At 56.7% G+C, this 9,955-nt stretch overlaps 1 protein-coding gene across 1 annotated transcript; it reads right to left on the bottom strand.

Moving 5' to 3' along the window:
- Positions 1–28: 28 nt before the first annotated feature.
- On the bottom strand, positions 29–8,050 carry LOC308067332 (cytochrome P450 1A4-like). The gene is made up of 7 exons (XM_080396012.1): positions 7,967–8,050; positions 6,231–7,096; positions 5,872–5,998; positions 5,512–5,601; positions 5,300–5,423; positions 4,649–4,735; positions 29–3,391 (listed from the first exon to the last, which is right to left on the bottom strand). Exons 2-7 carry the CDS (start codon positions 7,086–7,088, stop codon positions 3,085–3,087), a joined length of 1,593 nt encoding a protein of 530 aa, XP_080252138.1. The 5' UTR covers positions 7,089–7,096; positions 7,967–8,050; the 3' UTR covers positions 29–3,084.
- Positions 8,051–9,955: the final 1,905 nt, after the last annotated feature.

Genomic DNA, 9,955 nt, shown 5'->3' with positions numbered 1-9,955 from the left:
CACCGCCGGCACCCCCGGCACCGCGCCGCCATCGCACCGCCGTCACACCTCCAGTGCCTTCCGCACACCAGCACCGCTCCGCCATGCGTCCAGCACACCTACGTCACGTCTACATCGCACCTCCATTGCCTCTGTGACCTCTGTCACACCCCGTCACTGTTGCCTCACGTCCTCCATCAGCTGTCTGTCAATTCCATCCCACCCCAGTCACCTCCATCACATCCCTGTCACCTCCATCCCACCCCAGTCACCTCCATCCCACCCTTGTCACCTCCATCCCACCCTTGTCACTTCTGTCCCACCTGTATCACTGCTGCCACACGTCCTCATCAGTGGTAGGTGTCCCTGCCCATGGCAGGGGGGGTGGAACTGGGTGATCTTTAAGGTCCCTGTCAACCCAAACCCTTCTGTAGTTCTACGATTCTATGTCTCTATCACCCCCATCACCACTCCAGATGTTCTCCATCACCTCTGTCACACTTGCATCCTCTCTGTGACACCAATCACACCTGCATCCCTTCTTTGACCTCCACCACACCTCTATCATCTCCTCCACACCTCCATTGCCTCCATCATGCCTCCATCACCCCCATTATATCTCTATCACCTCTGTCACACCTTCATCACCTCCTTCACCTCCATCATACCTCTGTCACCTCCATCACCTCTGTCACACCTCCATCACCTCTGTCACACCTCGATCAGCTCCATCACACCTCCATCACTTTCGTCACCTCCATGACCTCCTTCACACCTCCATCACCTTCCTTGGACTCACCGGCAGAGGCACGGATACATCCGTCTCCCACTTTCCCCTTGGCTCCATTAAAAGCAGCTTTTCCCCGCTCTGAAGCCGGAGGCTGTTTTGCTGATTACTGGGAGGAAGGAGCGGGTGGGGTGCTGGATCCGCACGCTGCTGACCTTCCCCAGCTAATGGCAGGCTGTCCTGGGGATGCTAATTAAAAGCCAAATCGTTGTGATAGCAGTCAGTAACAATAACACTAAGGTGAGCAAGGTCATGGGGGGAGGAAGGCTCCTCATACCGAGAGCAGCTTTTCCACAGCACAGCTCCAAAATTAAAAATAACTGAATTATTCAGCTGTCCTTTATGTCTTGGTGATAGACAGCGTCAAATATTAACTTTTCTGCACTTATTCTGATTTTGTCCCTGTGTGGGGCAAGGGTAGCTCACACCACAGAGCACCCCAGGGCAGGGATTTGGGGAAGAGAACACTTTTCAGCAGAAGACTGAATTTGGCCAAGATTCCCGATGTTACACCCCTGTTCGAGGGCTTGGCTAAATATTTGTGGCTCATGAAAATGTCCCTGTGGGGCAAGAGCTGTTTCCTACCCTGCCGAGCTGGCAAACCCGGCAGGCTGGTCCCTGCAGGGATGCCATTTCAGGTATGCGCCGGCCCCAACTTTCCATATACTTCCATATTATTTGCATGGCAATTTAATGTTTCTTGCCTTTTTTAAAAGTTAAGTTATGCAAAGCCTCAGAAATAGCCATGCTTCGAGATGGGGAAGCACAGAGTAGGCAATGGCCCAAAACATCCCTCTGTGGATTGCCTCCCTGAGGGCTCTGAAAGGCTTTTTTCAAGCTATTGATTTTTTTTTTTTCAGGGACAGAATGGCTAATCTTGATTTTTAGTGAAAACCTGAACTAAGCCAGAGCTTGGCATCACCTCTCTGCAAATCACAGCTGAGGCTGTAGCTTCTTTATATACGCAGGAAGAGGGACCAGAGACAGCACCCACAAGGGCTAAAAACTGCCCCTAAAGGCACTGGGGTCCCAGCCCTGACAGTAACAGAACAGCCAACTCACGTGTCTGTAGGAAAACCCCTGATCCAACATACCAAAGTAAAGGATGATAGAGAGGTAGAGGGGGCTTCCCCCCCCCCAAAAAAAAAATATATCTTTTTCCAGTGGAATAAGACCAGCAAGAACCAAGCAAGAAACTTTCATATACATATTTATTGGATTAGAAATACTGTGCAGTTGATATCCCAGCATATGGATGCATTCCACACAAGCAGGAATTGCTGCTCCGTTTGCCATGAGAATTCACCTTCACGCTGGCTAAAGCAGATTGAACATAAGGCAGCGCAACCCCTGCGGTCCTCAGACCAGTGCTCCTGTTACTTGTCCGAGTATAGACATCTATTGCTTAACAAAAAATAAAACCACACTAGTTCAAAAAAAAAGACGCATAGCCTGAAAGCCAGAAGTGTTCTGCTGTGCCTCTTACTACATCTTGTCCCTTATTCTGAGTCCTTTGATATTTTCCAGGAGGCTTCTTGTTAGGAATTTAGCTAATATGTCAATTTGCGAGCAGCACTACTTATGGATATATATATAACTTTTTTCCCCCCAGTAGGCCGTCACCAAAGATTGGTAGAAACACTTGGGTATCGATTTAATGAATTTGCATTCAGGGAATGTGGCTGTGCGAGGCGGCACCCAGCAGGGCTCCGCTTGGGCTGGGTGCTGGCGCAGGGAGAGGTCTGGCCACTGCATCGGCTGGAGAGCCCCTTCCCACCAGCACAGGCAGCCAGCGGCTTGGCAAACAGCTCTGCCAAAGGAGCTTAAAGACTTTCCCCACCGCACAAAAAGGCTGGCCAGGTTTCTCGGGGAGGAACGTGCAGGTTTATTCCCATTTTGTGGATGAAGGGAGTTGCCCACAGCAACTCCAGCTCTGCCTGCAGCACCGGGCAGGTTGAGGACACCCCTACTGATGTCCCACACCCCTACCGATGTCCCACACTGCTTCTCCCAGCCCAAAGCCTCCCCCTCCCCACCACAGGGCTGCGGCCCCCTGGACTTGCCCAGGAGGGGTGGGCAGGCTGGACCCCGGTGAGCTTTCCTGCACGCAAGGGCAGTGGAGCAGTCTGGGGGGGCTGCGAGGAGCCCGGAAAATCTGGCGTTACCCCTCCCCGCTCGCAATTACACGAGATGAACAAGCCTCCAGTGAAGCAGCACAGCGAGGGGCTGCGCTGGCTTCCAGAGAGCGCTGGCAAAGGCAGGCTGAGTGTCTGAGTCCAAGGGCTGGCTTTCTGCAAAGCGACACGTCCTCCCACAGCTTATGCGGAGTTCTTCACGGGGAAACGCTTCTTAATCTGGAAGCACTCGCATTTCTTGTATTTCATTGTCAGTCCATACTGAGGAGTGATGTCCACCTCCTCCCCAGGGAGAAGGCTGAACTCCAGCTGCTGCAGCATGGTGGTCAAGAAGAGGAAGATCTCCCACCGGCCTATGGACTCCCCGATGCATCGCCTCTTCCCCAAGCCGAAAGCCATCACCTTGTCACTCTCTGTCCTACTTATTTCAGTCCCTGCAGCATTGAGGAACCGCTCAGGGTTGAAAGTTGAAGGGTCCTTCCAAAGGGTCCTGGAGCAGAAAGGAGACATGCTGAAGGGAGCTGTTTTCAGCCATTGTGGTGGGGACAGCAATAAAAAAAAAAAAAACACCAAAAAACCAAACCCAAAAAAACAAATCCTCGCAGAGAGCAGCACTGCAATGCTTTCTCATTTCACCCTCCAAAAACTTTGGCAACCTCTACCCCAATCTAAAATGCCAACTAAGTGTCAGACACCATCAGCTCAGTCTACTGAGACCTCTATTTCAAACTCTGATTGTGTTTGCCTGTGCAGATACCAGAGATGGATTTAATTCAGCATGCAATAGCGAGAGATCCTGCAGTTTCAGCCAAAAGGAGAGCACAGAAATCGGTCAGCAGCTCATAAAAAAAAAAAAAGAATGGAAACCTAAAGGTATTGCTGGTAGAACTCAAAGAGGGAAAACTTCCCAACCTGTCCCAACTCAGCTGCTGGGAGGTGCCAGGTGGGATTTTCCAGTGTCTTAGCTAAGAATTTATGCTTGGATATGGAGAATCCTCTCTGACCCTAAAGACACTGTCCTGTTGCAGTGCTCACCAGCACAAGCAGGAGCAGAAGAAATGTTTAATGTTTCTGCACTGCTGGGCTATTTGGATACAAGTCTCTTGAACTTCTGATCCAGAACACCTGGTCTGGGAACCACCTTGTGTATCAAGCCTTAGTCAACTCACTGCCCCCCAGGAGGGTTTCTACTGGAGAGCAGTGGAGGAGTAAACCAGGGCTTTGGTTTCCAGATCCCCTTTCAATCACCAAAGCTGATTATCAGCAATAACAACATGAGCCTATTGAGTTTAACGAGAGGCACGTCAGGGCATATTTCTTCCTGAAAGAGGGAACTGGGCTCAGCTCCTGCTGAGCACATCCAGAGCCGTCAACCCAGATCACAAGGGCTGCTTGGCAGCAGGGTCTACTGATTCCTGATTATTCAGCAGCCCAAGCTTCCAGCCCTTGCACGTATGTGGAAAGTCCGGTGCATTGAGGACATCATCACATTACTGCACAGAAATTGGGTAAGCCCTGGTGTTGGGGACTTGCTGAACTGGTGACCAAGTCAACCCAAGGTGGCTCCATGCCCTGGAGAGCCAAGGCTGGGCTGAGGAAACCCACGTGATTTTTGGTCCGATCTGCCTTTTCCTGCCTTCGTGGCCCACCTGGCTTTTGGCATGTTGCTCTAAAGGATCAGAGTGATCTTAAAGCCAAGCAAACCCACGGCAGCCTGGGTGAGCACGGGGGGGTTTGGGATACTCACTCATCGTGATTCACTTGCCACTGGTTGATAAACACGCAGGTATCCTTGGGGATGTAATAGCCATTCAACACTGTCGCTTTTGTTGTACTGAAAGTAATAAAGGCAGGGGGGAAGAAAAGTTAAGAGGAGACCCGCAGCTTTGCAACAAAACAAAGCTTGGCAAGCCCTAGGGGCGTTCCATTTTCAATACCCTATTTGTACTTCTAGAGCTGGCTAGAAAATACCCCGGTTTGTATTTCAGAGACTAAATAGTCTTGGTTAACACTTTTCCTCAAGCAGAAAGATTTTAGTTTCAGGAAGCTGGATGAGTTGTGTTGTGGTTTCTTCCAAGGCAGAGGGAAGTATAAACCCAGGGGTGTTCACCATCCCTCTACTCGCAAAGGCCTTGGAATAAAACTACCCTCAAAGGAAAGGATTCACCCCCAGGAGGGCAGCAAGCTGGGCAACAGATGCAGCCACAGGTGCCAGCACTATCAGCGAGCACGAAAGACACAGGGAGCTTCAGCACAAGTAACTCAGGCTGTGCACTGGAATATTTCCCCGTAGCAGGGACTGGTTCCCAGGCAATTATCTGCCAAAATGGCACTTCCCAGAAAAACTCAAAAAAAACCCCAACACCCCAGACAACATGTCAGCCACTCCAGCCCATACCTGTGCGGGATGGTGAAGGGCAGGAAGGAGGAGTGCCTGAACATCTCCAGGATAAAGGCTTCTGTGTAGGGCAGCGTGCCCCGGTCCGACAGCCTCGGTCTCCTCTCCTGGCCGATGGTCTGGTCTGTGGGAGGTCGAGAGAAGGGAGTGGGTTGGGGCCAGCCCTTGCCAGAGAGTTTTTAGCCCCGGCAAAAGCAGGTTCATGGACTCACCTAGTTCTTCATGGATCTTCTTCTGGATGTTGGGGTACAAGGCAACATACATGAGGCTCCAGGACAGGCCAGTTGTCACAGTGTCAAAACCTGGGTGGATGTGAAAAAGATACTTAGTTACCAAAAGAGGACAGGCTAGCAGGTATTTACAGATCCCACCACTCCAGACGTTTGCCTTGGAGCAGTTCCACCATCAGCTATGACCAAATAACCATTTGCTCTGGTCACTGCTCAGGAGGGCACCCGGGAACCCAGCAGCAGCTCCAAACACTCAAGCGTGGCCAGGGTCTCACCCCGACAGCTCCAACGCCCCCACCCAGCCTCCCAGCAGCAAGGCTTCACCCCCAGAAATGTTCCCACCTGCTCCAAAGAGGTCATTGACAATGCTGATGATCTTCTCATTGGAGAGCAGGACACAGGCATCCTCCCCTGTGCTCTTCTCCTGGCAGTGATCTATCAGCGAGTCCGTGATGTCCCGGATGTGCTCCTGGGGAAGAGCAGGTGAGTCAGGGACATCATGGACATCCAGGGCTGGGGAAACCTCCCCCAGCCAGTGCCAGCTCTTGGGGGCATTAACTGCAGATTGGAGAGCTCCGAGGAGCTTTCCTGGGCAGAGGTGGGGGGACAAGGGAGTACCTTCTTCCCGGCATTGCCCGGCAGGCAGCAACTGACAGTTGTAGGCATCTCTAATCACATCCAAGAGCATTCCAAGCTCTTACCTTATCAAAGCTGGTGTAATGCTCCTGGACAATTTTTTGCACAAAGAAGCTGAAACGCCTGTTGATGTCCTTGAAGAGATGCATGGTGCGGCTGGGAAGATACCGGAGCATGGGGATGAAGTCTGCAGGGTTGCCAGCAGCAGCCACATCCCCAAATTCATTGCCGAGGTTCACCAAGCTGAGCAGCTCTTGGTCGTTGTGCTCGTAACGCTTGCCAAAGCAGATGGCACAGATGACATTGGCCACAGAAACCACCAGGTACCGGTTCAGGTCAAAGCTCTTCTCCTCATCCATCAGCTGCAGGAACTTGGTGACCAGGTAGTCAGCCTCCTTGGAGACGTGCTCCTCCAGCAGGCAGGTGGAGGAGGACGTGGGGCTGGGGGCGATGGAGAAGGTCTTCAGGGCGTTCTGGGCCAGCTTTCTGCGGGCTTTCCACACCTCCCCCGAGTCGGGGCTGAAGGCCAGGCTCTGGCCGTTCGAAATGTATTGGAAGCTGTGGAGGTCCGGGCGCCCCATGAAGTCTTCTCCTTGCTTCACCAGCGCTTGCTTGATGGTGTCCAACCCGCTCAGCACCAGGACGGGACGGGTGCCGATCCTCACCTCCATCACGTCCCCATACTTCTGGCTCAGTCTGGTCAGGACCAGGTGCGTGTCCTTCCTCAGCTCCAGCACGTTGCCGAGGATGGGGTAGCCTCGGGGTCCTGGGGGGCTCTTCAGCTCCTTGGGCACGTGCTGCTGGAGGGACTGGAGCAGCAGGAAGACCAGGCAGAAGACGGCAGCTGCGAGAAGGACCTCAGTGGCCGAGACAGTGCCTTGGCTTCCCAGCAGCGACATCACAGCCTTCATCACTGCCGGCATGTAGGAACCTTAGTAATAAGCCAAAGAGGCATCATGAAGGGGGGAAGGTCCCCAGCGCACCTCTGATTTGAAACACCCTTAGCAGTGACCGCAAAGGGCTGCGGGCAGGAAAGCTGGGCTTAACTTCTGATCCAGAGCTGCACCGTTTTTCTGCACTTCAGGAAGCTGCTTGCACTTAAAAGCAGTTTTTGTGCTAGCCAGGAGTGAAAGGAATAGGTCTCAGAGCTATTTCTCTGTGTGTCAGGGAAGGAACCATGCTCTCAACTACTCTTTTCTACCACAAAGCCCTTTCCAGAGTGCTTGACTGTAGGAGAGCTGAATCCTCCTGACTGGAGTCATTAGGTTGCTTGCACCGAGCCTCTGCTCGCCACCAAACTGAATACAGCAGTGCCACAAATTCCTACGAAACCGATGGCCATGAAAGACATGGCTGTGGCATGGGGTGGCAGCACCAGGCTCCCAGCTTTGATAGGAATCCCTCAGAAAACCCTGAGCCAAGGGTAGGAAGAGGCTGGATTCGAAATCCCACCTGCCCTTGGGTTGGGCAGGGTGCCACAGCCTGGTCCCACAAGTTGAGGAGCCTGGAGGGCTGATGGGATCCCTGCACCCCAGTGGGTGCAGCCCAGCCGGGACCCTCAGCCCAGCCCACAGCTGCCGATCGTGGCCACCGCAGGGCAAGGATCACCCCCAGGACCCCCCAGAAATCACCTTCCAACGGGTATGGGAAGGATGCTAACAGGGATTCGGGGAGCTAGAGCAGGGGGACCACCCATAGCAGGGCACCCCCTGGTTTTCCATCCCTCGGGGGTCCCGTGGGGGAGCTGGCAGTGCCCCCAGCACCTCTCCATCCTGCGGGCACAGCCATGCCCCCTACTCACCTCCGGCGCGGCGCGGCGGGGGGCCCGATCCTCGCGGCAGGTACCCCGCTCGCCCTTCGCTCCTGCTTTATATGCATCGCCGCTCGCCCTGATTGGCCCGGCCACCTCCCGTCACGTGACCGAAGCCTAATCAAATTTGACGTGCGTCCAAACTCCGAAACAACTCCCCGGACCACCCCCCCCACCCCCCCCGCACCCCCGGCCCCTCCGCTCCCGCTCCGCCCGTGGGCTGCAGAGCCCCGCTGCCCTGCCTGTCCCCGTGGGAGGCTGCGAGAGGGCGGGGGAAGGGGGGGTTGTCCCAACGGGCCGGGGGGTGCCGGTGCCTCCCGTGGGTTTCAGACCGGGGCGGGCATCGCGTGCGAAGCGGGCGGGATGTTTGGGCAACCCGCACCGCCCCGGTCACTCCAGTCACGCTACCGGCAGGATCTTAAAGGCGCCGGTCCCGAGCCCCGGTTCCCCCCACGACCCCCCGGGCAGCGCCCCGGCTCCGCCGCTCCCCGCTGTCGCGGCCCCCGCTGCGGGCACCCGGTTCTATGCAGCACCCCCGCCCCAACCCGCCGCCGGTGCCCGCAGCCCCGGGATGTCCCCGGTGTCCCGAAACCGCGGGGCGAGCGGGAGCGTGGGAAAACAGCCCCGGTGCGAGCGGTGCCGGGCGGGAGGAGGGGGTCACCCCCTCACGGTGCTCCTCGAACGCGCAGGGATGAGCGCTGACCACCCTTCCCACCGCGGTGCTTTAGCGATCCCTCCCCGGGGGCTTGCCCGTCCGCCCGCCGGTGCTGCCCCGTAAAGCAGAGGGAGGGGAGCCGGGGGGGGTCACCGGCTCCGTTCCGCCCCCCGCCCAGCTACGGGGACGCTCTGCTGGTCCCCAGCCCGGACCGGGTCCCCCTGGGGAAGGGGGCGGTGGGGCAGCCCCGGGGGTCACGGCCCTCGCTGCCCCGGCCCAGTTAAAGATTGTCCAGGTTCGCGTGAGAAGCCACCGCGCCCTCTGTCACCTCCTGTCCCCTGCGGACAGAGCGACCCGGGGGTCGAGGTGGCACGGGGATGGGGCTGAGGTGCAGCTGGAGGGGGGGGGGCACGTCGGGGGGGATGTTCGGGGGACCAAAGGGGGGTCTCAGGCAGAGTTTGCAGCTCCAGCCCCGCCCCCTCCATCCCCGGTCCTCGTGGGGTGACAGGCCAGGACCTGCCCTTCTGGGAGGACAAGGGGGACCAGCCCGAGCCGCAGATGTCACCCCCTTCACCCGCACCCCTGTCCCCAGCCCAGCCACAGAAGGATGGGAAAGGGGCCGGGGGTCCCGCCCCGCCGGTGGGTCACAGAGGTGGCACTGGGGACATCGCGTGCGAAGGGGCTCCGGACAGACCCGGCAGGGCCGCCCCGGTCACTCGCAGTCACGCTATGGGTGGGGGGGGTGGGAAATGGCTTTTAAAGGACCAGGGCGGTGGCCTCACGTCCAGGAGCCTGGCCCGGGGTCAAGGCGGCGCCGGAGCCACTCAGGATCAGCCCCCCCGGCTGCCTGGGGCTGGGGGGGCTCCCCAGCACCAGGGACACGTTCAGGGTAACGGGACTGCATCCCCTCTGCCATGGGATGCTGCCATCACCTGCAAGGGGACAGCAGCCCCCCCTGCCACTTGTGTGCCCCTCCACAGGACACAGACATCCCAGACCTTTCCAGCCATGTGAGGAGTGAGGGAAAGGGCAGCTTCCCACCGTGCAAAGCAGGGGGGCTCAGTCGTGTCACCGCCAATGTCCCCTTTGTGGCCCTGGGGACACTGAGCAGTGCCCCAGGCTGCTCCGAGGGTCCCAGGCAGGGCTGTCCATCCCCGAGGGGACATGCTGTGCAAATGCCCCTGTGCTGCCTTTCCCCGCAGCTCAGGAGGGGCTCAGGGCACACGGACCACACAGGACATGGCCACACGGCTGTAAACCCCAGGCAGAGATGTCTCCCCACACGCCGGCATGCACTGTGGCACCCCATCAAACACAGGAGGCAC

This window comes from Falco punctatus (genome assembly GCF_963210335.1).
Source record: "Falco punctatus genome assembly, chromosome: 7".
Lineage (NCBI taxonomy): Eukaryota > Metazoa > Chordata > Aves > Falconiformes > Falconidae > Falco > Falco punctatus.
The sequence above is the reverse complement of the archived record's forward strand: the minus strand, read 5'-3'. Positions and strand labels throughout refer to the sequence as shown.